Source organism: Rutilus rutilus (genome assembly GCF_951802725.1).
Source record: "Rutilus rutilus genome assembly, chromosome: 12".
NCBI lineage: Eukaryota > Metazoa > Chordata > Actinopteri > Cypriniformes > Leuciscidae > Rutilus > Rutilus rutilus.
In genome coordinates this window covers 32,887,491-32,913,950 of record NC_140217.1, presented here as the reverse complement: position 1 = coordinate 32,913,950, position 26,460 = coordinate 32,887,491, and the positions used below count along the sequence as shown (strand labels likewise).

The 26,460-nt window shown below is 39.5% G+C and overlaps 1 protein-coding gene across 7 annotated transcripts in view; it reads left to right on the top strand.

Moving 5' to 3' along the window:
- foxp1b (forkhead box P1b) overlaps positions 1-26,460 on the top strand; it is a 193,163-nt gene that overhangs the window by 141,772 nt on the left and 24,931 nt on the right. For 4 of the 7 annotated variants that reach the window (XM_084426902.1, XM_084426903.1, XM_084426904.1 and 1 more), the window contains 4 exons: positions 9,410-9,547; positions 10,381-10,473; positions 14,853-14,994; positions 21,652-21,844. In XM_084426902.1, coding sequence (XP_084283028.1) covers positions 9,410-9,547; positions 10,381-10,473; positions 14,853-14,994; positions 21,652-21,844 — 566 coding nt within the window. Of the gene's footprint in view, positions 1-933; positions 1,152-9,409; positions 9,548-10,380; positions 10,474-14,852; positions 14,995-21,651; positions 21,845-26,460 lie in introns of those variants that run through there. The other 3 variants (XM_084426906.1, XM_084426907.1, XM_084426905.1) reach the window with 3 other exon arrangements.

Sequence of the window (26,460 nt, the reverse complement as noted above, 5' to 3'; positions counted from 1 at the left end):
AAAAAAGTGAGAAGGTGGTGATGTTTTAATCACTTGCTAGCTCTGAGCACTTATGTTCTAACCGTTCGCAGCAGAAGTGGAGCTGCGGTGTGTGTTATTTTATGCTGTGGAAATTAGTGGATTTGGAAGGAGTTGGACTGTGAATTGAACCCACACACAGTCAGTCTGTGAATTGAAACAGCAGCCTTTTCAATATTTAAAGTTTGACTCTAAAATAGATTAGAATGTACACTTTAAAGTATCTGAAAAATTGTAGATTTATCCTAAAATTTTATATAAAAATATTTTACATTTAAATAACTGTCATTTATATATTTATAATATGAAAGAAAACGCAAAAAAAAAAAATGTATTAAAATGAAGAGCTGTTACTATAAACAATTGCACTTTATAAGAACAACAACAACTTGCAGATGCTCTCGGTTTCTTTCTCTCTGTCATATAGTGTTTGCTTATCTGTTGTTTAATTAAAGGGTCTCTTTTCTTCACTCTTCCATTGTTTCACCAGCACAGACAAAACCTTTACTAGGGTCAAAGGGTTAATAGCCATCAACTGTGCTGCTTTTTTCTTTTTGTTTTGTTTTGGTTCTTTTTGTTCTCTCTCTCTCTCTCTCTCTCTCTCTCTCTCTCTCTCTCTCTCTCTCTCTCTCTCTCTCTCTCTCTCTCGCTCTCTCTCTCTTATTTTAATAGGGTCCCACACAAAGGCATTGCTTCACCTGCCCCCTCCTCCTCCTCCTCCAAACACACACACACACACACACACACACACACACACACACACACACACGGCCTGCGGCGGCCCCTGCCGCTGCTTGTGTCCCCATTTGAATTGATTATGTTTAGAGGGCTGCTTGTGATTGGTGGAGAAAGGGCGTGGTTGATTGGATAGTTTTGTATCTTGTCAGCTAGGGAGCAACCTTGCGCGTGCAATCTGTCCATATCCCCGGGAAAAAGGCTCGAGACGCGGCAGCACACGCACACGCTCACTGTAAACGCCTCTCTCTCTCTCTCTCGCTCGCTCGCTCGCTCTCTCTCTCTCTCTCTCTCTCTCTCGCTCTCCGCTCCGCGACTCGTGTCTTCTCATCTTCCGCGATCCTCCAAACGGCCCAGCTTCACTCTGTTTACCCTGCCAGCCAAATGGAGTTTGTCAGGTTTGTCAATATGATTGATTCTGTAATTTTTCCGTGAAAGAGCTGTTTCTGTTGCCGTAGAAAAGTTTTACAATGCATTGCGTCCAGGGGAAAAGGAAAAGAGGCTGATTTCTCTGCATGCTGTTTGTATTAGTTTCTATCATGCTGGTTGGTTAGGAGACACTGTGTAAACACTGTGATGCGATTACAAGTTGATGTTTGAAGCTTCTCCTTTCACTTGCAGCTTACAAGCGCAGGGTTTTTACGAGGCTTTTGTTAAATGCTGTGCATATGTTTTTTAAGACTTTTATAGTTATGAAGAAACTTAAGCATCTTTTTTTCAGTTGTAAAAAGGTTTTTAGATTGCACATGCTATTCAATGTTGGATTTAATAATATTTTAAGTTAGATTGTTTAGGTATGTGTTGCATTTTGCTTGTGTGTGTGTGTGTGTGTGTGTGGGGGGTGGGGGGAGAGGGGGTGGGGGGTTGCTCCCCTTCATGATTTGACACTTGTATCATGGGCCCTTGCCTGTGTGTCAGTGTGTGTGTGTGCACATGCCAGTGGTGTGATCACTGAAACTAAGGCAAAGTTTTGACACTCTCCTTTACTAGTTTTAAATGCAGTTATTTTCTTTGGTTGTTTGTTGTAAAGATATATAGGTTTTAAAATAATAGCTTTATATTTCAGTGATGCATTTAAATGTTATTAAAGGAAATGATTTGAATGCTGATGTGTAATAGTTAGGACAAAAGTTTGTGGTTGTCATCATTATTCAGAATGTAATGATTGTGAAGTTTGGGACTCGAGGTCGGGGGGTGGGGGGGGCGCTTCAGTTCGAGGATGGCAGGAGAGGATCGAGAGAGGGAACGACTGGACGTGTGGAAAGTAAAGGCTAAACAGGGAGCCCCGCGGAGGGTAACGCCACACAGCTGTGACCACCGGGCCCCTTCGTTTAGAAAGCGTGAGAGCTGATTGGGCTGACAGTTTGTAATCAGACTTGATTTATTGTTCATTAGTAGTGCATTAGGGTCCGCTCTGGCTGGGGCCGAACCGCATTTATGTTGTGCCCTGACAGGCCGTGAGCCTGCCAACACCTGTCATTCCTACCGCTCGACACGTATTAGCGGCCACGACCATGTTGGTGTGTGAGAGAATATTCACGTGTGTGTTTACATGAGACTGGAGAACAAGCAAACTGTGTGTTAAATAGATATTTTCCCATAAGAAAGGGAAAAAGGAGTTGGGTGGGGGGGGGTTATCTGGTCAGTCGTTCATGTGGCTGACCTCTTTCACAGACGTATTGCTCTACATTATGTGGTAAGAATCGAGAATACTTTGGTGATGACACACGGCATTGCCAGCTGTTCTTTTCTGTTGTCTTTTTTCCTTCATTCTCCCACAGAGGAAAAAAAACTTTAGGTTTTTTTTTTTCTTCTAAAGATGCATTTGTTCTTCCTTTTCTCCTACTCGGTTTCCAGAAAGCACACCAGGTGAGCATTCTCTCAGGAAAGAGCAGCATAGTGACGAATTGCTCTGAAAGACAATTTTATGATATACAGCAAAAAAAAACAAAAAAAAACATTCTTCCTCAACTCACACATCTGCAACTTTTTACTTTCTAAACTAATTTTAGGGCAGAACAGAGATTTAGAGATTACATTCGGTACTCTCAATTATTGGCGCAATTTTTGTAAAAGTTTTGATTTTATTTCACAAATTACAACAAAGATAAACTCGGTTGTGTCTTCTTTGTTGCATATTAGCTCTTGCAACATGCCAACAGTATCTTCCACTCAATATTAATCAACCCTGACGAGGAACATCACAACGTGGCCGATGAAAACACAAATCCCAATTTACCGAAACCTTCATGTGATGTCATGGAAACACGGATTAGCGTTGTTGTCGTTTGGCGTTGTGCAGAATGAGACCTCTCCCGTGCGAGGATGTGACGACCATTGTCTCGAGTAAATTCTCAATTTGAGGGGGATTTGTGTGGCTGTGATCTTAATTAAATCTCCACCGACTCCAATAACACATCTGAAGGCATGTGCGACGTTGCGTAACCTCGCTGAGCTGGTAAACCATAAATCATATCAGTGGGATGAGTAGAGCAAAAGAGAGGGAGAGAGGAAAGGGCGTTAGGGTGTACTGGAAAGGTGTAAAGTGGTCAAAGGCAGTTTGTCGACACCATTGTTTTTAGTGGCACATGTCAGACTGAGTTGAGCCGGAGACGTTCAGCGGTTTTGCTTTGTCTTGTTTTAGTGTGTGAGAGGAGAGTCACGTCAAGGGTCACTTGGGGTTGTGTTGAGGTTGTTAGAAATGATTATTGCTGCCAGTCATGTCTGTAAGGTTGCTTTTACAAGATCTCCACCACAATGTCATATTTACCAGTGGGAATCTCTGTGAGCCCAGCGTGTCAGTTAAATAATCATGGTGGTAGAACAGTGGATCTGATGATAAACTGTAATTGTAAAACATGTTGTAAACTGCTTATGAAGAATAGTTAGAATGGCTTGCAAAGAAAAATATTACTAATTTAGTCTAGTATTTAATTAAACAGAAATTAGTCCCATAATTCTTTGTGGCAGCATATTTAATATTTAATTTAAAAAGGAAATATTAAATTAATGATGACAATACATTTAATATACTTTTTTTTTTCCCGATAAATTGCTTGTGATGTTACTCATTTGTAAGTTGCATTGGATAAACGTGTCTGCTAAATAAATGGATTATACAGTATATTTAATGCTCATCCTTTGCTGTTTATTTAGTGGTACTAGAAATAAACAAAGCTGTCTTTGTTGGGAAGTGAAAACTGAGGAAATAACTTTGAATTTGGCCAAAGCGTGCATTTAATTCTGGCCACAATCACTTGAGCGCACAGCACATCGTAATTTCTGAACGCACAAGTAGGCACTTCCACGAAGGCAGTGGATGCCAAGGGTCAGGATATAAAATATAAATATATGAATTCAGTATGCAGGTTTTCATTCAAGTTTTTGCATCTTAAAATGCAGAAAGATGAGAAAAAGAAAAGAAAAAAAGCTTTAAAATCTGGGTTAGTTTGTGTGATTGTGTTTATTTTTTGTGCTCGAATCCCAGGCAAACACTTAGCAACACATCAAGACATGTGCCACATCCGTAATGCATCCACCTTCAGTTTGTGTGCAAGATTAAGTGAGTATCCCCTGAGTCCCGGGGCTGATGGTCCACCCCACCCCTTCGGGACACCCACCTGCAGTGGGGTTGAGTTAGTGTGGGAAAGGCAAAGCTAAACCTCATGCTCTCCTTCGCCCCTGCTTGTTTGTTTTACGGCAGACCGGGCCAGCTCTACTGAGAACTTGTTTGTTTGTGGTTTAGAAGTTAATTAAAGCGCAATCTGGACTTTTGTTTTTACAGTTGCCTTGAATGGACCGCTTTCCCCCCGCAGAATCTGCTCGGTAAATGGGCAGAAAATGTGACTATGATTATCCTGTTTATGTGAACTGTAAACGGGCTGCGCGAGAGCCAAAGCGAGGAAGAGGGGATGGGAATTATTCGCTATTCAGAAGCGGCTGGGGGAGATTAATATATCTTTGCTTCAGCCCTAGAGATTTTTTGTTTCATAACAATAATAATAATAATAGTACATGCATGTTTTCATAAATGCATTAATATTAGACAAGAATATCTCCATTTAATACATTAGGAATGCAAATTTCATGTTAAACTGGATTTTTTTTTACTTTCTAAGCAGAATATTTTTACTTGTTAAATGAATTGTTTTAGAACTTTTAAAAAACATTTGAGCAAAACAAAATTTCCAGAAATGAAAATTGTGCATTCAAATGAATAATTACAGCTCACACGTAGTATGAAATCCTTTTTTTCCACGGCACTCCATGCCAAATGAGCGTACGGACAGTGCTATTCCCTATATCTCTGGACAAGGTAAACCAAGAGGCTTCAAACAGACCAAACCTCCTCTGATTTCTCAAGGGCTTGTTATTTTGTACTTCTCAATTCTATTTGATGTCCTGACAAAACAAGATGACACCGGGGAGCTGGCATTAAAATTTGATTTTCTTTTTTTTTCTGCCCTCTTTCTTTCTTTCTTTCTTTCTTTCTTTCTTTCTTTGCAACCTGTTTCCGTGCGTCCAGTTCAATGTACGAGACGTTCTGATTGAAGTTGCCCCCCTTCGCTCTTCATCTTAATTGCCTATCTCTCTTTCCCTCTCTCTCTCTCTCTCTCTCTCTTTTTCTCGTTCTCTCCGTGCATGACATTTTGCTCTCTCAGGAAGAATGCGTTCTTCATTAAGTCAGTATCAGTGTTTCTGAGGTTCGTCAGATGTGTGTCAGATGTTTCCTCATTAGAGCCGTATTTTTGGATGGCGTTTCCTGTTCATAGTCATGGACTGAAGATGAACTGGACGGTGGATATGAGCGCCAGGCTTAAATGAGCTGGATCCGCTTCTGCGTCCAATACGCTCCATCTCTCAGCTGGCATCGTTTTGTTGTTGTATCCCTTACGATTCAACACCTTCAAGTTAAAAAATATATAAAAATAAATGTAACATCATTCATTTTTATGCCCAAAATTTTTTGCACTTTTATGTTTGATTGAAGAGGCAAAGTGATTAAAATATATATATATATTTTACGTATTATTTTTACATATATTTTAATGATTTTGAAAAAAAAATGATTTTTTTAAACATTAGTGGCCGCTTTCACAGACAAGGCTTAAACCTAGTCCCAGACTAAAATGCATGTTTGAGCGGTTTTAACTGAAAGCAATTTGCTCTGACATATCTTGTATGTGCCAGTGCCATTGTTTTGTCTCAAGATTCACACCAGTAAGTTGTTTTGTTTTTTTAAGGCAACTTTATAAAAGCTACTTGAATGTCCTAATTGAACTAAGGTCTAATCCTAGCTTAATCTAAACCCTGTCTGTGAAACTTGGCCTAAGTATCAGGTTCACTTATTATTCAATTTTGCACATTGCAGATGTTTGCATGTGTTGGCATGTGAATGTTGAGTGTACAGCATATGATGTGTGTGTGTGTAGTTTGGGTAGGGCCTGTGGACAGCAGGCCTGCGCTAGCACATTGCCTGCTACAGTACAGTCACATAGCAGCTGTTTGAGTACGTTTCACTTTCTGTGTGTTAATGTGCTACACTCACACCTGGCCTACCTACACCTCTTTCTAGTGAAATTAATAACCTTCAACTTTCTTAAGTATGCTCACTTTTCTTTTCTCCTAACAATTCTTTCTTGGCAAACAAGTTTTGTTCTCTTTAAAACCTATCCACATGACAGCTGAAATATGCGTTCATAAAATTCCCATCTCGTTTAACCAGATATATGCTTTATCTCATAGCGCTTTCATTATGAGACGACTTGAAATATGTATTTGTTCTTTCCTCACCTCTTATCAAGCGATACGGCCATTTACCGCAATTCATAATAATAATTTCATTCCGCACACTTCCACAATTACGGCCAGAGGAGAAGAGCGAACAGCTCTGAGCAGTAAGCAGTGGTATCCCTCACTCCTCTTAAGTGCTGCTGATATAGTGGCCAGGATGATATTTTTCAGCTGAAGTGCTTCTCTTCTGCGGCAGGCCTGTCTTAAAGAGATTCCAGCTCATTCACCAGCGGATTAAATGCTAGTAGTTACAATGATCAATAGGTTAAGAGGAGGCCCATCCCTCTCTCCACTAATGACCTCAGTGGTAATGGGCAGTAAAATGTGAGCTGTAATAGCCTTTCCGCTAGAGCTGAGGTTTGGTAGAAGTGGACACACACACACACTCACACACACACATGTTCATGCAGTAAATGAGGGTGTGAAGCTGGTGTCACTGTGTCTGTAAGGTGTGGATATAAAGGGTTTAATTGGAACAGGCTGGCATTGTAATTTTTCGTGTCCTGAGAAGTTAGTAAATGTTTAGTTGTTAGTTTGTTTTACAAAGCGTTTACATTTTACTTCAGATGTTTAAAAGGATTTGTGTGGTAGTTGCAACTGTAAAGTAAATTTATTTAAAAATTTTGATTGGTTTCGAGAACAGTTCTTCACAAAAACGAAAATATATAACTTAAATTGGTACCACTTTACAATAAGGTATCATTCGCTAACATTAGTTCATTTATTAACTTACTTGAACTAACAATAAGCAATACATTTGTTACAGTATTTATTCATCTTTGTTAATGTTAGTTAATAAAAATCGGCCGTTCATGTTAGTTCAGAGTGCATTAACTAATGTTAACAAATACAACTTTTGATTTTAATAATGTATTTGTAAATTCTGAAATTAACATTACGATTAATAAATGCTGTAGAAGTGTTGGTCATTGTTAGTTCATATTAACTAAAGGGGAAACCGTATTGTAAAGTGTTACCCAAAAATTAAATATGTTAGTTTATTACACTTTTTATTTGGCCATTTCAGTTAAGATTTTCTTTTTTATTCAAAACCAAAGATTGTTTTAGAAATTGCATTCATATCAAATGAAATGTTTGTTGTAAATGTTTATTCTCAAACATTTTACAAGAACATTTTTTTTTTAAATAAAAATTGTCCAAATCAGCAAATACATTATTTTGCTGAGTGTAAATGTTTGTTCATGTTTTATGTTGAAAATTTAAGCCTGATCAAATGAAATTCGTAAGTAAATTTAAGTTAAAAAAAATCTGTCTCTTTCAAACTTTCAATTGTTAAAAAAACCCCTGAAACATCCAAATTGGCAATTATAAATTGGTAAGGATTTCATAGTCAAGAATAAATGTACAAACGTGCATCTGGTGTTGTCTGTGTGTTTTAGCTCGCATTGTCTCACCACCCACTCGTCTGCCTCTCTGACCTTCAGAATAGTTCATCAAAATTAGTGGCGCTGAGAAATAAGGACGTGAGTGCATAATGACTGTGAAATGAAGAAATCAAGGGGTGCAGCCTATGCAAATGGTGCGCTAAGCCAAGTGAAAAATGGGCCGCATATTAAGACGTACCAACCGTGTGTTGCGGCGCCTGCCTGTGTGTTCAACTTTGATTCCAAGCACCACATATCCATTTTGGTGTTGAGTTTATAACAAGTTCAACCCCGTTTGTGACATTGCATGTGTTGTTATATTTAGATTAGTTTGAAATAGGCGGAGGCAATGTGACAGTTAGCCCCGCCCCTTACACACTCATTTACATTCATCAAGACGTGACAAATTCAAACGCGTGTCAGCGTTTCTGAATCACAGATGCAATTGAGGTAACCTTGGTGAAGGGAGACTGTCGCCCTAATGTCTGGCCAATCTGCAGCAGATGTGAGACATACATCTGCGATCTCGCACACGCTTGCTAAAACACACTGGGGATATGTGTTAACAGTTGCAAATGCCCGCCGCTATCAAGTTCAGCACAGACTTGGTTTGTCACCCAATGTCACAAAGGAGATTTTAATGGCACGGTGTATCAGAGAAAGGCTGACACTGAGACACACGCGTGTACTGTATTCACACAGCCTCTTCTCTAATTAAAGACCCCTGTCAACAGCACGAGGACCCTCTCAATGTCATCACACGCCATTTTCTTTTACGCCCATAATATGTGTACTCTTTTTATTCCACTTAAGCTTGTTTGTGTGCCCTTAAATGTGGTGTTTTGATATATTTTTTAGAGAGGGACATTTTTTTCTGTACTTCCGAACTAACAAAGAACACAGTCGACAACACGTCCTGCACTGACACGATTACATTCGTGTTAATTGATATTCAGGGATTTTAAGTTTACGTACACAACAAAACGGTACACCGTGAGAGTTGTGACCCATTTTAGTGAAGTATCGCAGGGACAAGAAGCTTCACGCTGATGAAGAGGGGGGAAAACAATCATGAAAAAAAATGAAAATACAAAACGTATTCAAACAGTCACAAGCAAAACATGGACAGCACTCCAGAATAATGGCCAGTGGCCTTGTCTCTGGAGTGGGACGTTTGATGATGGGGACGCTCTGTGGTTGTTCAAGTGTGTTTGTGTGTGTGTGTTAGGGTTTTCTCTTTGTATCTGTCAGTCTCCCATCAGTCAGCAGCTTTGGCTTCTCATATCACTGGTTCTGAAAGCTCCTCAGGTGGTTTTTTTGAGAACAGATCTTGATCTCATAGCACATTCATCTGGTGACAAGCTACTGATAAGACATTTGACACGTTATCTTTAGTGTATGTATTGTGAGTAAGATTTTATGTGATTATCCAATTGCCATTGTATTCATATGTCCGTCCTCTTTCTGTGTTTGTGTAGGTCCCAGTTTCTGTTGCTATGATGACACCACAGGTCATAACTCCTCAGCAGATGCAGCAAATCCTCCAACACCAAGTTCTGAGCCCCCAGCAGCTCCAGCTGTTACTGCAACAACAACAAGCACTGATGTTACAGCAGGTACTTGCCCTCGTTCTGTGTCATACCGGATATATTCCTTCCGTTTGAATGTCTCAAATATTAATCGGGTTTAAACTAACACTATGACATTACAAGAATTCTAATTAAATTATAAGCCTTGAGGATCCTTGCGCCACGATGTGAAGCGGAGTTCAATAAATAATCTGAATAAACAATTTGGAATATAATATATAAATGTATAATAATAATAATATAGAATCTATTATAAAATGGCAACAACAATTAACTACTAATAAATTCCTAATTGCCCTACAATTAGTTCCTTTCTCTTTTAATGTATCAAACATACAGTAATTCCTCCCTTTCAACTGGCTTAACTGTTGCTCAGTCTATTTGACAAACAAAGAGGATTTGTCATACATGTAGTAGTGAAGCAATAAACACAGTTTGGAATATCTGTGACGTGACTCAAAGAATTCCACACACACTGTTGGTTAGTTCTTCCTGATTCTCGGGAAATTTGACTTTTGAAAGTTGTGAAATGTAAAGGTTATATATCATGAAGAACAGGATTTTTTTATGTCGTTTTGAACCAAGAGGAATGTGTCGACAATCTCGCAAACGTCTTCCTTATTCCCTTTCATTGCTATTCAATGTGATTTTAGAAATGACAAAAATAGTATTATGCCACATGTATGTTAATGTTGAAGATATGAGGTATTTTACAGTACATTACTCTTTTAATTCTTAGGATCATAGTAGAGGAAATCATCTCTTTTGTAACATAATACTTGGTCTTCAGGAGAAAATAAATAAAACACAGCAGAAATACAGAAGAGGCGTCTTTAATTTATGACTCTGTGATTTTGCAGCAGCAACTCCAGGAGTTCTACAAGAAACAGCAAGAACAACTCCACCTTCAGCTCATCCAGCAGCAGCATGGCAGCAAACAGCAGAGTAAAGAGGTATGCTGACTGCATTACTTTACACACACACTCAGCCCTGGTGTTCATTACCTGCCCCCAGTGCATCAAGCAGCTGTTTCCCACCAACACAAGTGCAGAATCATTCCAGTGCATTGGTGTCATCTTATTTTTGAGTCGAGTCGACAATGGGAAGAACCCTGTCCTGCTCTTGTATTTCTGCTCCGCGTCCTAACCAACCGCAACACTATAATGCAATAAGCACTAAAATCTTCTTTAATTTAATTTGAGTTCTTGTTCTAACCAGTCGCAAGATAAAACATTGATCTAGTTGTGTGACGTCGCCCCCGCATTATAATCTCATTGGTCCAAAATAATGCTCTAGATAACTGGACACTAAAATATACATTATATATACTAGATAAATAAAATAAAATTAAAATAACTGTCACCAGCTGTGTTTCTGGCTTCTCTAATGACAGCAGGAGAAGGCAATGCTCTGGACAAAAGAAGCGATTATTGTGCGGTCAGAAGCAGTTCAAAGACAATCAGAGTTTCACTTCTTAACTTCCCCACTGAGAGCTTCGTTCTGTAACCGGAGAGAGCGTATAAATGAAGGCGAATGTTGTAAAACACACACACGCACACACAGCCGTACACACACTTTCACATGCTTACTTCAAAGTCCCCCAGCTCGCTAATTAATGAACTGGGGGCTTCAGTTTGGACAAGTTGTGGTGCGTTGCCTCCATAAATCAATGCGACAGGACTGTTTCTCTTGCCTCTGACAGAAGCTGTCACTCTTTATCTCTCTCTATCTCTCTTTCCCTCTCTCTCATGTCAGAAGGACAGATGAGGGGAAGGGGACTCTAGAATGGGAGGGGGGTTTAAAAAAGGAGGGTGGCACCGTCAAAAGGAGAAACAATTGATCAGCTGAATGGAACGTGACGAACAGGAAGGAAAAACACCATTTTAAAGAGTATTATGTATGATCACAGGAATTTGATGCAGCCCTCGAGAGGCTCTCCTCCGTCTGTGCGTGTTTTTCTCTCTCACGCGCTCCCTCTCCCTCCCCCCCCCCCCCCCCCTCCTTCGGCTTTCTCTCGCGCAGCCATCAAAAGATGGAATACGAATTGTTGCAGCGACTCCCCCCACGGGGGTCAGACAATAACCCCCCGCTGCTGCTTTGTGCCTCTTTTATTTAAAAGACAACAACATTTCTTAGGTTTTCAAAGATTTTTAACTTTGGATTGGAGGCGAGGCAATAAAAGGGCCTGCCAGCGTCAGTCTGGATCATGTTGTCATCTGCTCTATTCTCGCCTCTCTCGCGTGCCACTCCGAGTTAACCTCCCATTCGCTATGCCAGGCTGGCGTTAGGTTAGCGCTCGTGCGATGAGGAAGATCTCAAGCTCATCCTTCAGGGTGACGTACAGATGAAAATAAACACAATTTATGATACGGTTCAATTTGTTAGCATGCAGTATGTGTCTTGAATACAGTATTTGTTAATCTGAATATTACACCAATAAATGCTGTGGAACTATATACCTTATGCATCAGTATTAATGAATTTAACTTTATTGTAAAGTATTACCCAATTTTTTTTTAAACAATTATAGTCTGCATGAAACGAAAGTTGCAATTTGTCTTTTCTTCTCTATTGCGACTTATCCGAGTGAAACTGCTTCTCAAACGAAATAAAATGTAGGGCGGGACTTTGATGGACTGCCCTCTCACTGGTGTACATGTCATAAGAGAAGAGAAGAAATGCCGTTGCAAGGGGGGAGAGGAAGTTATTTTGATTAAGTATTAAAAGGGGAAATAAAAATGTTTAAATGATGGATAAATTGGTTGTCATATTCCATAAAAAATAAGAATTGACCATTTTGATTTCATGATGACTTTAAAGACATCATGAAATCAGAAATAACCGAATTTATTTTATTAATAAAGGTTTTTATGTGCACAATTCACAGTATTAAAAAACATGTTCGTTTTCATAGTCTTTCGTAAAAAAAAATAGATTTTTCTCCACCTTTGAGCCTCGTGATCAGGGTTAGAGTGGAGAGAGAGAGAGAAAAAAAGAAACAGACCTTTGACAGGCAGATGAGGATGGGTGGACCATGAATGAGAGTGGAAAAAAGAGCAAGCACTTTATCAGGCTGTTTCAGATCTGTTCTGGGTCTAAAGGTTGACCTGTCCGCGCCTGTGCTGCGGGACCTTTTTTGTGCGCCTTCTGTTTGGAGAAGTAAACACAAAGTGAAGCATCCTGTGTTTGGGAAGAGGGTGCGGCACACAGCTTGGCAAAGACACGTTTGCGCTTTAATGTACCAACAAACACGTGCACACACAAACACGTGACCCCCCTCAGTGTCCGGTTTTTCACCGCGGGTCCATCAGAAACATTCAGAGGAATGTCCCGTGATTATGGCTTATATTTAGTCGTTGTCATGAAACTGTCATAATGCATGGAGGAGGTCATAAACAACACTGTTAGCGTTGAAAGGGGTCAATGCGAGGGTTCAATAGCCCTGTATCTCCATAACATCACCCATTAGTTTTGACTGAGGGGTGATTGGGGATGTTAGATAATTTCCTCCCATTTATCGTCCTGACGACGCAGCAGTTCGTTTGCCCATTCCTCCCTCTCCTTCTGTCTTTCAACACCCTCTTTTCCCTGTTTCCCTTCCACTTTTACTAACTCACTCCCTTCTTCCTCTCAAAATTTCCCCAGTCTTTTGGCACCTTCCTTTCTCTCTATACTCAGTTCCATCTATCCAGATGTGAGGGTGTATATTACTGTAAGATACTGAAAATGCCTATAATGATATAAATTGCAATACATTTCATGATTAAAAAAATCAGTCAATTCAATAAATTGTTAGGCCTAAACATCACATGTAGATAAATGTGTGCAACTTTTATAATGTCCAATGCATTAATGAATCACAAAAAAATATATATATATATTTATAAAAAAACTAATGAAAATGAAATAATATTGAGATTAATCAATGACTATGTTTACATGCTACCAAATAATCTGTTAGTAATCGGATTGGCGGGATAATTGGACTGAAAAGCCTTCACGTAAACACCTTAATCGATCCGAATGAAATTTTGATTGGATTGGAAGAGGTGGTTTATTCCTTTTCTAATCCGATCGATAGGACATGTAAACACTTGATCGGATTGAAAAGCGAAACTAGAAAGTGCTGTGCATGTGCAATGTAGAAATGGCATAATGACTCTTGTAGTTGTTGAATATAGTGTCATGAATGACTGTTGTCATTCTAAAATTCTCCTGGCTACCACTTATTATCTGTGAAGTGGAGTTCACAGTGAGAACTGAACCTTTTTTTTAAATGTTACCTTTTTTAACAATTAAAAACATCATGAAATTAAAATTGCCCCTGTTTATTTTATGCATAAATGTTTTAATGTCCACAGTTCATTTTATTATATTTTTTATAATTGCATCTAAATGTTAGCCTGGCTAACGTCAGACCTCGTCTCATTGAGACGTGGTCTGGGAACCACATGTTCATTTTCTCGTATTTGAGGCGTGGTTCACGAATTCCCAGAGCCGTTTATTGGGCGCTACGAATGTCAATCAAATGCGCCTGTACGTAGCTCATAGCCAATCGTTTCAATTATACCAGATGATGTATGTAGAGCGACAGAAATTCGACGAGGAAGAAGACGATAGGTCAGAGATTTATGTGTACACGATGGCGTTCAGCGACTAAACTACTTAGAACACTATCTAAGGCTGCATCGAAAGGTAACTTCGCGTCTGCTGCCATGTTGGATCCATAGATATAAACAAACTGCTTCGGTGTGTCGCATAGACGTCGTCAAAGTCTTGCTGCTCCCTCCCCGTTCTGTGATTGGTTCCCTTTTTTGAGGGGAAAATCTGGTCCATGATGTCCAGGCTATCTAAATGTAATTTTCTTTGCCTCAGAAATAATTGTATATAATGGCATGATAAAATTGGCACATACACTGCTTAGCTCTCCTCCTATTGGACGGTTCCCCTGTTACTTCACACCCCTGATTTATCCAAAGGAGACAACGGTTGGCTCCCCCGGCTCTGCACTAACACGCTGCTGAATATTAAGGAGCTCCTTTCAGTCACAGGTTGTTTGCGGAGTTATGAATGGCCATAATTAAAATCCTGTGGCTCTTATTAGGAATGATTAACAACATTTCATTATTTGTCACGAGCCTCCCCGACGACTCGTTAATTAAGAGGGTACGGGAATATGGGAATGTACCTGTCCGTGCCTGTTTGTGTGTGTATGTGTGTGTTTATCTGCCCTGAGTGAATAAGTATGTTTGTGCACGTGTTGACATAATTGTTTGTGAGTGCGAGGATGATATGTAGACCCCTCATCCTCTCTCCGTCTCTCCCTCGGCAGGTGTCTGCGCAGCAGTTGGCGTTCCAACAGCAGCTGCTCCAGGTTCAGCAGCTCCAGCAGCAGCATCTCCTGAGCCTGCAGAGACAAGGGCTGCTGTCCATTCAGCCCAACCAGACTCTGCCCCTGCACTCCCTCACTCAGGGTAAGAACAAGCACATCTATCACCCCGCAAGGGGATATTCACACTGAGAGCAATGGGAATTGCTGACAAATATCTTATGAAAAGTGCAAGGAAATTATTCTCAAAATTACAATGTGGTTTTTCATCAGCCTCCAAGAAAATATCACTTCTTTTCACACCGCTAGCCTGCAACGGCTTTTTTGTTTCTTGTTTATATAGATTGCAACATCTGTGTAAAAAAAAAAATGGTAACACTTTACAATAAGGTTCATTAGTTAACATTAGTTAATGTATTGACTAACATGAACTAACAATGAGCAATACATTTGTTACAGTATTTATTAATCTTTGTTAATGTTAGTTAGTATAAATCCAGCTGTTCATTGTGTGTTCATGTTAGTTCACAGTGCATTAACTAATGTTAATAAATACAACCTTTGATTTTAATAATGCATTAGTAAATGTTGAAATTAACATTAACAAAGATTAATAAATGCTGTATAAGTGCAGTTCATTATTAGGTCATGCTAACTAATGTAGTTAACTAATGAACCTTATTGTAAAGTGTTACCAAAAAAATTAGGATCCGCAGGGTTTCGTTTTCGGGATCCATAGGGATGCAATATGTATGTATAGATTTTTATTATCTCTATTATTTTTTGCTAAATGTGGGGTGGGGGGAACAATGGCAAGATTACACATTCAACATGAAGAGGTCTTAGGGGGATATTATATTATTTTGCACCGAGAGCAACAGGAATTGCTGACAAAAATCTTACGAAAAGTGTTTTGATTTAAAAAAAAAAGAAAATCGAAAGATTACCTACGAGAAAATATCACTTTGTTATGTATGTAAATATGTGAGGAAAAACATTTACACGCACATGAAGAGGTCTATAGGAATAAATTGTTTTGTGCAGGAAAAGCAAAACAAAAAAAAGTTAGCACTTTTGAACATTTTACAGAAATGTACGAAATTAGACCAAATATTGCTCTCTGAGAGAATAGGCCTTTATGTTCTCTTTGCATTATAGTTTCTGTTGCTTTTCTCTTTTAGAATGAGAAAATGTGTCCTAGATTTTCACTTTTCCATTGAATACATATATCTCTGTTTTATCTCTATTGTCTTATGTTGGCTCCTCATCAGCCCCTAAACATACTAGCACCATTGTTTTCTAACTTCAACCCACTAAACTAGTCAAAGATTAATCACTTCACAAGCAGTCAGTGAGTCAAAAGGTGTTTTTCCAGGAGGTGTATTGCTTTATTTTCCTTGTCATGTTTACTTAAGGAGCAGCAACAGAATAAAGACTGCATTCATACCAGTTTTGTTTTGAGTTTTGTTTTCTTTCTTTCAAAAACTGACTGTACTCTCTCCAGCTAAGACAAACAAGCCCACAACAAGATAAGGCTGTATAAAGGCTGGGGAGGGGGGTGCTTGGGTAACAGGCAAATACAAACTGTGTTTGTTTAGTCTTGTTATTGTTTGAACAGGGCATAGTCGGAAAGCTGAGCAACTCCACATACCCACGTTGCCCTGGGGCTGGGCGAGGCGATGCTTTACAATGCGAAGCCATAGGCTAGTGTCAAATAGGTGGCCAATTTTATTTCTTTAACAAGTGATTGAATGACATCTCAAGCAGTCGTTACCCAGGGAACATTGCAAGCATGTAATGCCCAATCAGAGGGCAGTAAGGAAAAACACAGAGAATACATGCTGTTGTTCTACTGCAGAACACAATATATTGTTTATATAATACATTTACTTGGCAGTAAAGGGTAGATTATTTCCTAGTTTCCTAGAACCTGTCTGTCTAGTATTAATCTGACTTGGGTACCTGTAATAGCTCGTAGCAGATTCCTTGAATTGGTGGTTAAGTGTTAAAACCAAAGTGGTGGTTAAAGCCAGAGTACAAAATAAACTTTTGCCCAATTTCATTTGCCAATTTTACATTTATTTTGGAACCCAATTTAGGCTTTTGATTTTTTTTCTATTCCTCAGTATAATCAAATGTGTTTCTTCTGTGTGTCCGTCTTTGCCTCTAACTAGCAGCATTTCTTGTCAAACATCAGTCGGAGATGTCCTACAGGTCACCTGGCACAGTGACTGGTAAAATTGGGCCCAAATTTGACTGGCATAGGGGGTAATTTCATACCCTGATTAAAACACTTGTCAGTTTGTGTGTCAGTGTGTGTTTGTGTGTGTCCTGCACATTTTCTGCTTCACTGTTAAAAGTTATTGATGACCTTTTTTTTCTTTCACACTCCACTGCATTCTTTCATGCTCCAGCAGCCCAGTTTTCCATTCGCAAGATGTAATCTACAATATTCAGTAGTTAGCGAAGTAGTTAGCATTGGTGTGATAAGTTATGTTACCTCCTTATGTGTGCGTGGTGATTATGTGCTTGGGCAAGCTACTAAGTAAGATTACTCGGCCAGCAACATGGGCTGAAATTGGCTTATTTATTAGACTCTGACTTTGATGCGTGAATAAAATATTTTTACATCACGGCTTCACATTTAATGTACAGGCACATCCAGTCATTTTTACCCGATTTCTACCCTGTTTACAAGCGTGCTATCTAGCTCTCTGTCACGGCGCAGACATCTGAGACTTCAATCAAAACAATGTGTTTTAGTCTGTTGTATTTGGGGTTATATCACTTATTTGACTTTTTGGAGAGGGTCAGCTGAAGTCTGCTATGAATTAGAACAATGTGTTGGAGGAGATGAATATCATAAACGGGGTCCAGAGAGAGAAAATAAGAGAGGACTTAGCAGTGTGAGTAACAGAGTGAGAAAACAAACAGAGCAGATGAATATTCAAGAAAGGCAGAGAGATGTGGAGTAAAACCAGTTCTGGCTTCTTTACTTGTCCCACGTACACAATGCAAAGTTTTGGGAGAAACAACCATATTAGAATATGGTGTGAATCCCCTAAATTGTCATTCTGAGTATGTACGCAATACAGGAGTCACTCCGGATCCTGATAGAAAATTTTTTGTGGCCTTTTGAGATATAAATTGTGGCCTTTTGTTTTATTATTTTTCAAATTCTTGGGTGCAAATTTGTTTTTCACCTTTTTATCTTTTTTTGAATGAATAAATCGATAGGGATCCATTGTTGACATTTTGACTAAATTGTTGACTAAATCCATCCAATTTTGCTGAAATTGAAAATTAAAAACATTGGTGGAAACCATTCCTTCGTGGTACATGAGGTTAAACCTTTTCTTGAATTAATTTGCTTTCACTTTTGTAAATAACTCAACCTTGTGTGAACAGAATGGGATTAGGCAGAAGAGGCCTGGTTGTCTACATTGTGGCTGCCGGATTGATGTTTGTACCTCATTTTCCACTATTAGAGCGCTCTCGTCTAAATCTGTGCTCTCCTACACACATGTTGTGAATCCCTCAAGTTCTGGAGTTCATTCTCATCCCCAGCCGCACATTAGTTGTCAAGTTGTCCAGTCAAGGGCCACAGGACACCGACAAGACAAATTTGCCACTAATATGAAAGCAGCGAATGTGACCAGGCATGATGCGCGATGTGCGCGCGGACCCATCAGGGGACTCCGGCCCCTCGTCCGGCCTCGCTGGCAGTGATTGATCGGCTGGCAGTGTGGCACTGTTTAATAGCTTCTGTAGCATTAGGGAGGAACATATTTTAGGCCTAAGGGCTGCATATCGAAGGCCCCAGTGATCATAACCCCTTTAACAGGAGGGAGAGAAGATCTCTGCCTCACAGAACAATAAACTAATAGTAGTGTCAGTTTGCCCCCAGTGGTGCCGTGGCAGTCTCATCGAGGAAGACGTGGTCACTGATTTCCGCGGCCCCAGTGCGCGACAGCATTTTTTATCGGGCTGCTGATGGGCCACAACTAATGTGGTTGTGAACCTTAAATCAACTTTCCGCTTGCTCGAACACGGTCACCAGGGTACCGGGGTACAAGGACAGGAAAAGGTTGAAGCGAGAGTTCGGGGCCCCTGTCTGGGTGTCGCCGCTACCTGCTGCGGTAAAAATTGAGTTGCTTCGCCAGCGATCAGTCAAACGTCTCAATGACATCCATTTTTTAAAAGCGCAAGTGTGTATCTTTGGCTTTTAATGAGAGGAGGTGCGGTGTTGAAAAATGACTTTAGGGCCGTTAAAGCGATCTGGAGTTTGCAAGACGGATTTAAGGACAAAGAACTGTTTTAATGCTATGTGTTATCTGCGAAATGTTACATCCATCATCGGCTACTAAATGAGGATAATGCTGTAACATTTGCCAGATTGGTTGAGAGGTCATGTGAAGATATATGCAGACAGTTTGGGAGATGCATCTATGAAAAAGATGGATACGGGATGGAAACCAAGGCTTAGAGTGAGATAGAGACCTGCAGAGGAAAAAGGCTTATAGGGGGTGTCAGACACAACAAGACAGCTTCGTCCCACTCTGTTACCCCTCTCATCAGCTCCCTTCCCCCCTCCGGCTTGGATTCGTTTCAGTAAACAGTGGTGTCGGGGTCACCTGGACTTGTGGGTAATTGAGGGAGAGTGGGCCGCCCTGTCAAGCACGTCGGCTAAAAATACATTGCACACTGTCACCGCGCTCCAAGTGGGGGGAAAATGATTGTTCCCCTCTATGTCCAAACCCAAAAACAATCACCAGCGCCGTGACCTTCTTGAATCCACACGGGCAAGTTTTCCCTCCCTCACAATGACAACAGCAAAGACAAAAAAAACAAGCAAGTCAATACCTTCGGACACCGCCGTCAGATTCATGAGGACGTTAAAACACTGCAAGATGGCACGAGAAAAAAACCAAGGAAGCGAAAGATGCCACGTGGCACGTGGGAAGGTTATTGATTCGTCCTGCAATAATTTCCGCTGGCTCTTTTATATGCAAACGATCTTGTGCGAATTTATGGCAGTCCTACCAGACTCATTTCACAGTTTTTAGTCTCTCTCGCTCTGTCTCTTTGTCTCTCTCTCTGGAGTCTTAGCCGCCTCATTAGCTTACTGTTCTCCATTACTGACATAATTAAAATCTTTAGTAGCTTATCAAATTAAAAATATTTTCTGCTGATCGTATTGAGATCTTCACCTCGCCGTTATTTTGCCACAACAGGAATAAATTAAGACTAAGCGATTCTTGCACAAATGCATTGCGCTGGAGCGCTTGAAAGAGGCCACTTCTGGTATCTGTAAAGAGAATTATGAAGGAGAGAGAATGAGAGAGCGAGGGGGGAGGAGGAGGGAAAACAAGGAGACGAATGAAGATAACCAAGACAAAAATTGCTCTCCATTTGCTTTCGCTCATTTCGAAAATCGATTTAATTGTGATGTTAAGCGATTGATCCCCCACCGCCCAAAACAGCCCCTTCCTGTTTAATTTCACGAAACATACAAAGAAATGTATAAAGTCACACAGTGGGTGCGATTCATTCAGCGTTCCATTCACATGCCCTATTCCTGAAGCAACATAATGGTAGTCAGACGTGTCAAAATGTGTTTGTGTGTTTCTGTGTATATATATTTATATTATACACTATTGTTCAAAAGTTTTTATTAAGCAAGGACACCTTAAATTGATCAAATGTGACTGAACAGACTTTTATAATGTGGCAAAATAAATAAATGCTTTTGTTTTGGACTTTCAAGTTATTAAAGAAGACTGAAAAAAAGATTCTTGGTTTAAGCAAATATATTAAGCAGCACAACTGTTTTCAACATTGAAGTGACACTGAAGACTGGAGTAATGGCTGGAGTAAAATAGAAAATCTATTATAAATTGTAATACTTTTTCACAATATTACCATTTTTGCTGTATTTTTTTTATCAAATAAATGCAGACCTGTTAAGCATAAGAGACTTCTTAAACACAAAAAATATATTTAATATGGAAATTTAACAAATATAATTCATAGCTTCAATTCATATTCAATATTTAACACTTCTGAATATAACTAAGGGAGGTCCTTGGCCACTCCAATGGGCTAATTTCATTGTTAGCCCTTTCTAATTCTCAGCCTGCTAGCGTTGAGTTGTACAGTCAGCTGCATGAAACACTTTGCGTTGCGTATGTGTTTGTGTGTCTGTCACAGAATTGAGGCAACATCTTGTCTTCAAGCCATTTTTCTTCCCACTTATCTTCTCTCTTTTTTCAAAGGACGTATGAGCCGCAGTGTGCTTGACTTGTTAAATGAGGTTTAAGTCGTCTGTGTCAATTGGAGGCGGTGCAAAACTTTAAGCATTTTGCACATTAACATGCTTTCGAGAGTATTACCCTGGGGGCTTGTTCGTTCTTTCACTTTCTCCCTCTCTCTCTCTCATGGAGAGGGATGTTTTTGTGGTCTTGTTTTGTGTGTGTGAGAAAGAACTGGCTGAGTTCCTTGTCAGAGAAATAATGGTGATTATTCAGATTTCATGCCTTGTCTGTATGTTAATTATTTACTTCAAGCATGAAATGTGCGTGAATGCCAGGGAATTTTTGTACACAAACACGCTTCGCAAAGCACGTAGGGGGAAAAGAGCGAGAGAATGGCAGAGCGAGAGGGCAGACGCTGCGTATCAGCCTGTAGTGGAATAATTAATGCCCCCTTTTGTTTACTGAGCCCTTGTTTTTTATTTAATTATGCCATGAGTAGAACCAGATTAGCTGTTAATTGATTTAATTATCCAATTTGTTTGTGGCAGGCATGATTCCAGTCGAACTGCAGCAGCTGTGGAAGGAGGTGACAAACAGCTATGTGAAGGAGGAGAACAGCGCGACCAATAACGGTCACCGGGGTCTGGACCTGTCGTCCCCCTCCCCCGTTCCCCTCAAAAACCACAACCAGCATGGATCCACCAACGGCCAGTACATCAGCCACTCGCTCAAGAGAGAGGGGTAAGATCGCACAGCCATTGACCTGAGATTTGGGGAGAATTGGAGGAGAAGAGTTTGAGGTCACTTTTGGTCGCAGACTTTGGTTTCTTGGCAAATCTGTGCACAGTTTGAGATTTAACTCTTGTTAAACTCTATATATTCAGTTGGATTGAGTTCTGAAGGTGGAAATCGCTGCAAGGGAAGCCAAGTTGATTGACAGGTGCCAATAGGGCATTACCTGCAAATAAATAGTCATTTATTGCCTCCAAGTACCTTGGAATTTTCATTAAGGACCGGGCCTGTCTGCTCAATCCTGTCCATCAGGGAATTCCAGTCAAACACCTAAGAGAATGGTGCTGTTACAAAGGTTAGATTACTGTAATGAAATTCCTTTCTTTTTAATTATTACAGAATTACAACAGGCATGGTTTAGCTGTATTGCAGTTCAAGGGATGTTTTACTTTTTCTGATTATTTATTTATTTATGTAGAAATTTGAACTTTTGAAAAAATATATTCATTCTGCTTCTTATAAGATATAAGAAGCAGAATGAATATATTTTTTCAAAAGTTCAAATATCGTAAATTATATTGTAAATATTTTATATCGATTTGTCATCAGAAGAGGAAATTTTTTGCCGAATCATTTCATTTTGTGTGGCAAATAAGAGCAGTTAATTACATACAGTAACAGTTGCACAACACAGCACAACTTTGCTAAATACTGGAAAGCCTCTTTAAAGCCCTGACACTTAAAGATTTATTTGGAGGAAGCGTTGCATCACTGTGTCTTTAAGGAAGAGATTAATTTGGTTTATAACACATTTGCCTGTTTTCATGTGCTCAGGCCTGATCTTTGAACCGCTGGTGAGAAGCCTCCAGGCACTGTGAGCTCATTTATTTGTGTCTCTCTCTCTTTTCACATCTGACTCAGATTTGGCTGATCAAAACCAACGTGTCGTTATGAAAGCAATGCGAATGAAAACACATTTAGCCGAAGGTAAAGGGAGAGTTCATGTACATGTCTATCTGCTTATGTACCAGTGTAGAGCAGAATGGATTTCATGACAGGTTTGCTCAACATGTCAGGGTTATTTAACTGCCCATGATGTCACTGATGCTGTAGAGCTCATACAAGTTGCTCTTTCTCTTTCTTTCTTTTTATCTTTCTTTCTCTAATTCATTCATTTGTGCCACACACATAAGAGACTTGAATCTCTATTGGTTTGTTTTGATGTCAAGTCAAGGCACCTTTATTTATATAGCGCTTTTTACAATATAGATTGTTTCAAAACAGCTTTACAATGACGTTAACATGTTGCTACGTTAATGACACAATGCTTTAAGCGTAGAACTTCAACTCTCACAATATTGACCCAGTGCAATGATTGGACGAACATCTTATGGTCCTACGCCTTCCACAGATGAGATGTATACATATAAATATATTTAGACCACTTAACTTAGTGATTTCTATCAGAATGTGATGAGACTTTTAATCAGCATGGCAAAAATGTTTCTGGGATAAATCGCCTCCCCTGAAATATAAGCATTTATAATGAATGTTTCTCTCCTGCACTTTTTACTGAGCTTGTTGCAGTGCATTCTGGGATTGCCTTCTCGATGAATGATACATATATGCTGCATTAATTGTGTGCAGCATAGTTGAGTAATATTTCATTTAGGAGCACTGAAAAAAAATAAACTTCTTTAAAACCTCTTCTAAAGTTTTGGCTAACGTTCTAACTTTTTTTTTATTGAGTGGAAAATGTAATTGAAGAAAAAGTTTTAAAGCTCTTTGAATCTACTCTTTAAAACTAGAATGAATTTTTTTTTTTTTGTTGATTTGTTTTTGCTTTGAAATCATACCAGAGGACAGAAAATATCCCCTAATTGAATAATTAGGTCTAGGTAGGCAGCTCACTAGGTTTTGAAACCGAGAAACTCACTCGTATGCTCACTTGTTCTATTTTAGTAGCTCTTTTCCTCCAGTCTATCACCCTTTTTCCTCAAAGTGCACAAACACCCAGTCCTCTATCACAACACCACAACCCTTTTCGTGCCATAGCAGGCTTGAAACGCTCAAAAAGACATGTTGGAAAGCTCACTGCTTCTCTCTCCCTGCCTCTCGTTCGGTGTCAGAGATTAAAGAAGACGTCAACAGCAGTTTAGCACTCATGCTGTGAAGAAGGCGTTTTGTAGACTGAGTATCTTAGATCTGTCAGAAAAAAGGAGCAGGTGATCAGCCCTCTCTCTTCTTTCCGTTAGCTGCAGAATTAGTGCTAGAAATGCTTCCAAATCATTACTATTCAAATGCAAAGGCAAATTAGAGAGACGCTGCTAATAACTTAGCACTTTGATAATTTTCCATGTAGCATTAACATCTTTGTAGTTTTATTAGTAAATGTGCTTTATCACTACACCCAATGGGCCTCCAAGAAAACATAACACTGATTTCTAATCCATCTACGGATTTCCATTGCTCGAAATCCAGGGTTTTGAGTGTGAGAAAAGAAATGTGGACTCCTCCTCACACACAAACGTTAATGAACTTTTAATTGATGTGGTTTTCCCAGGTCCCTCTTGTCGTGAAACAGGCGGGCGGCTGCGCGCTGATGGACTTGCTCTGCTCTAGCTCTCTCAGATTGGTTTACCGCCGGGGTCTTAAACACCGCACAGGCCGTTTCATGTGTCATATCAAATCTGGCCAGTCGCTGCGACGCCTGCAACTAAAACCTTAAGTGCATCCAGCGGCATCATTCACTGTCTTTTCACTTCCGTCTTAAAGGAAGGAGAGAGAAACTCAATCACTCTGTACATGTTTAGACGCGATGCTACCCTGCTTTTAGCAGCCTCCATCGGCTCCCACTGGTGCCTGCACAGAGACATCCACCGCATACACACCCAAATATGATAAAAGCCTTCAACGTGTCAGTCCACCCGACCCATCGGCGCTCAGATAAGGGACAAAAAACACTCATGGACCCGTGTGAACCTTTCTAAGGTGATTGAAAATGAGGTGTCGGCTATCTGACCAACAGGCCCATACCTCTTTTTTTTTTCCTTTTTTTTTTCTAGTCAGGGTCTAAAAGATATATATATGAACAAGGTGTCTCTATATTTGTTAAATGAAATAATAATTATTATTATTATATATATATAAATTATTATAAATTTCTTTTTATATATATATATATATTTTTTAAACAAATATAGAGACACCTTGTTCAGCAGTTTTCAGTTCTCCTCAATGGAAGGGACCCAGTTTGAGTCACCTCTCTTCATTCTCCTCCCAGAATCCTTTAGGAATGCTACGCTCAGGGGGATTAAAACCCAGACAATTTGTTTTAAAGAGATAAATAATCAGATTTGCCCCCCTAAACGAGCCCCTTAACCTCCGTTTTAATTGATCTTCAACTCTGCAAATGATAATTAAAACATTTTTGGGGGGTTGGGAGGGGGCCGTGTGGTTGGGCATACTCTAAAGGATTGAGTCGGGGGTCTGGGGATTTGATAGTAGACTTGGAGGAGGAGTGCGTCTTTGATTTCTCCCCACATGAAGACGTGAGGGAGAGTAATAGTGTTGTGACAAAGTGCTCAGTTCCTGTCTGAGCTCTCCAGACGTCAGACCTCTCTTCTTCGTTAGGTCAGCAGCGATGATACTTAGGTACTCAGTGCGTGATAATACGATCCTAAACCATAATGTAATGAAAGATGATATGACAGAGCCTCACAGGAAAGCATTTAGGCTGGTGCTGTAAGAGCTGATCAAGTGTATAAATGCACATGTAGTGGTGATTTTGATGTGCTGGGTTGTTGTTTTTTATTTTTTATTATTATTATTTATGGCCATTTTTTACTTAACCTTGAATGCAAAATGTCACCTTTTTACTTGTTACAAGATAATTTGTTTAGATTCAAGTCTGTCTGTCTTTTGGTTGTCACTCAAAAAAAAGCTTTTTTTTTTCTTCTTTTTTTTTAGCCTAAAAACCAAAGAAATTACCACACACTTCAAAAGACAGACAAGATCACTGACAAGCTTTGACTCAGTCTTTATTGTTTTTTGTTTGGAATAAATGTGGTCAGGCTAGAAAGAACACCCCTGTAGTCTGTCAGTCTTCCTCCGAGTTGTTTAAAACTGTTTGCTCATCCATTGTTTAAAATGAGCCTTGTTTCCTGATTCACAAGTCCTTAGGCTTTTCATAACTTAACTCTTATTAATAATGCTATAGCCAATGTCATCTTGGAATTCAAACAAGATGTGGCATGGCACATTTCTTGTTTAAAAAGAATTTGTAATATATTTGACATACATTTTAATAAAAAAAAAATTACATAAGGCATAAATATTAAGGCAACTGCTTTTAAATAAGCCTTAAAGCCTAAATATGCATACGTTCAAATCACACTGACAAATCCCATTTTTCTATTATTTCATTCTTGCACTGATTAAAAAAGCTTTGTGTTAATAGTTCTTAAATATTGATAATTGGAGATGATGAGGGGTCTAAACTTTGTTCAGATCAACTAGATTTTTTAAATTCAACAACTGCCAATACATTCCCTTCTGCAGATAAAACAACACTGTTGAAGTTGAGAAAAAATAGGGGGCTCTTCACAGCTAAGCTTTATAGTGCC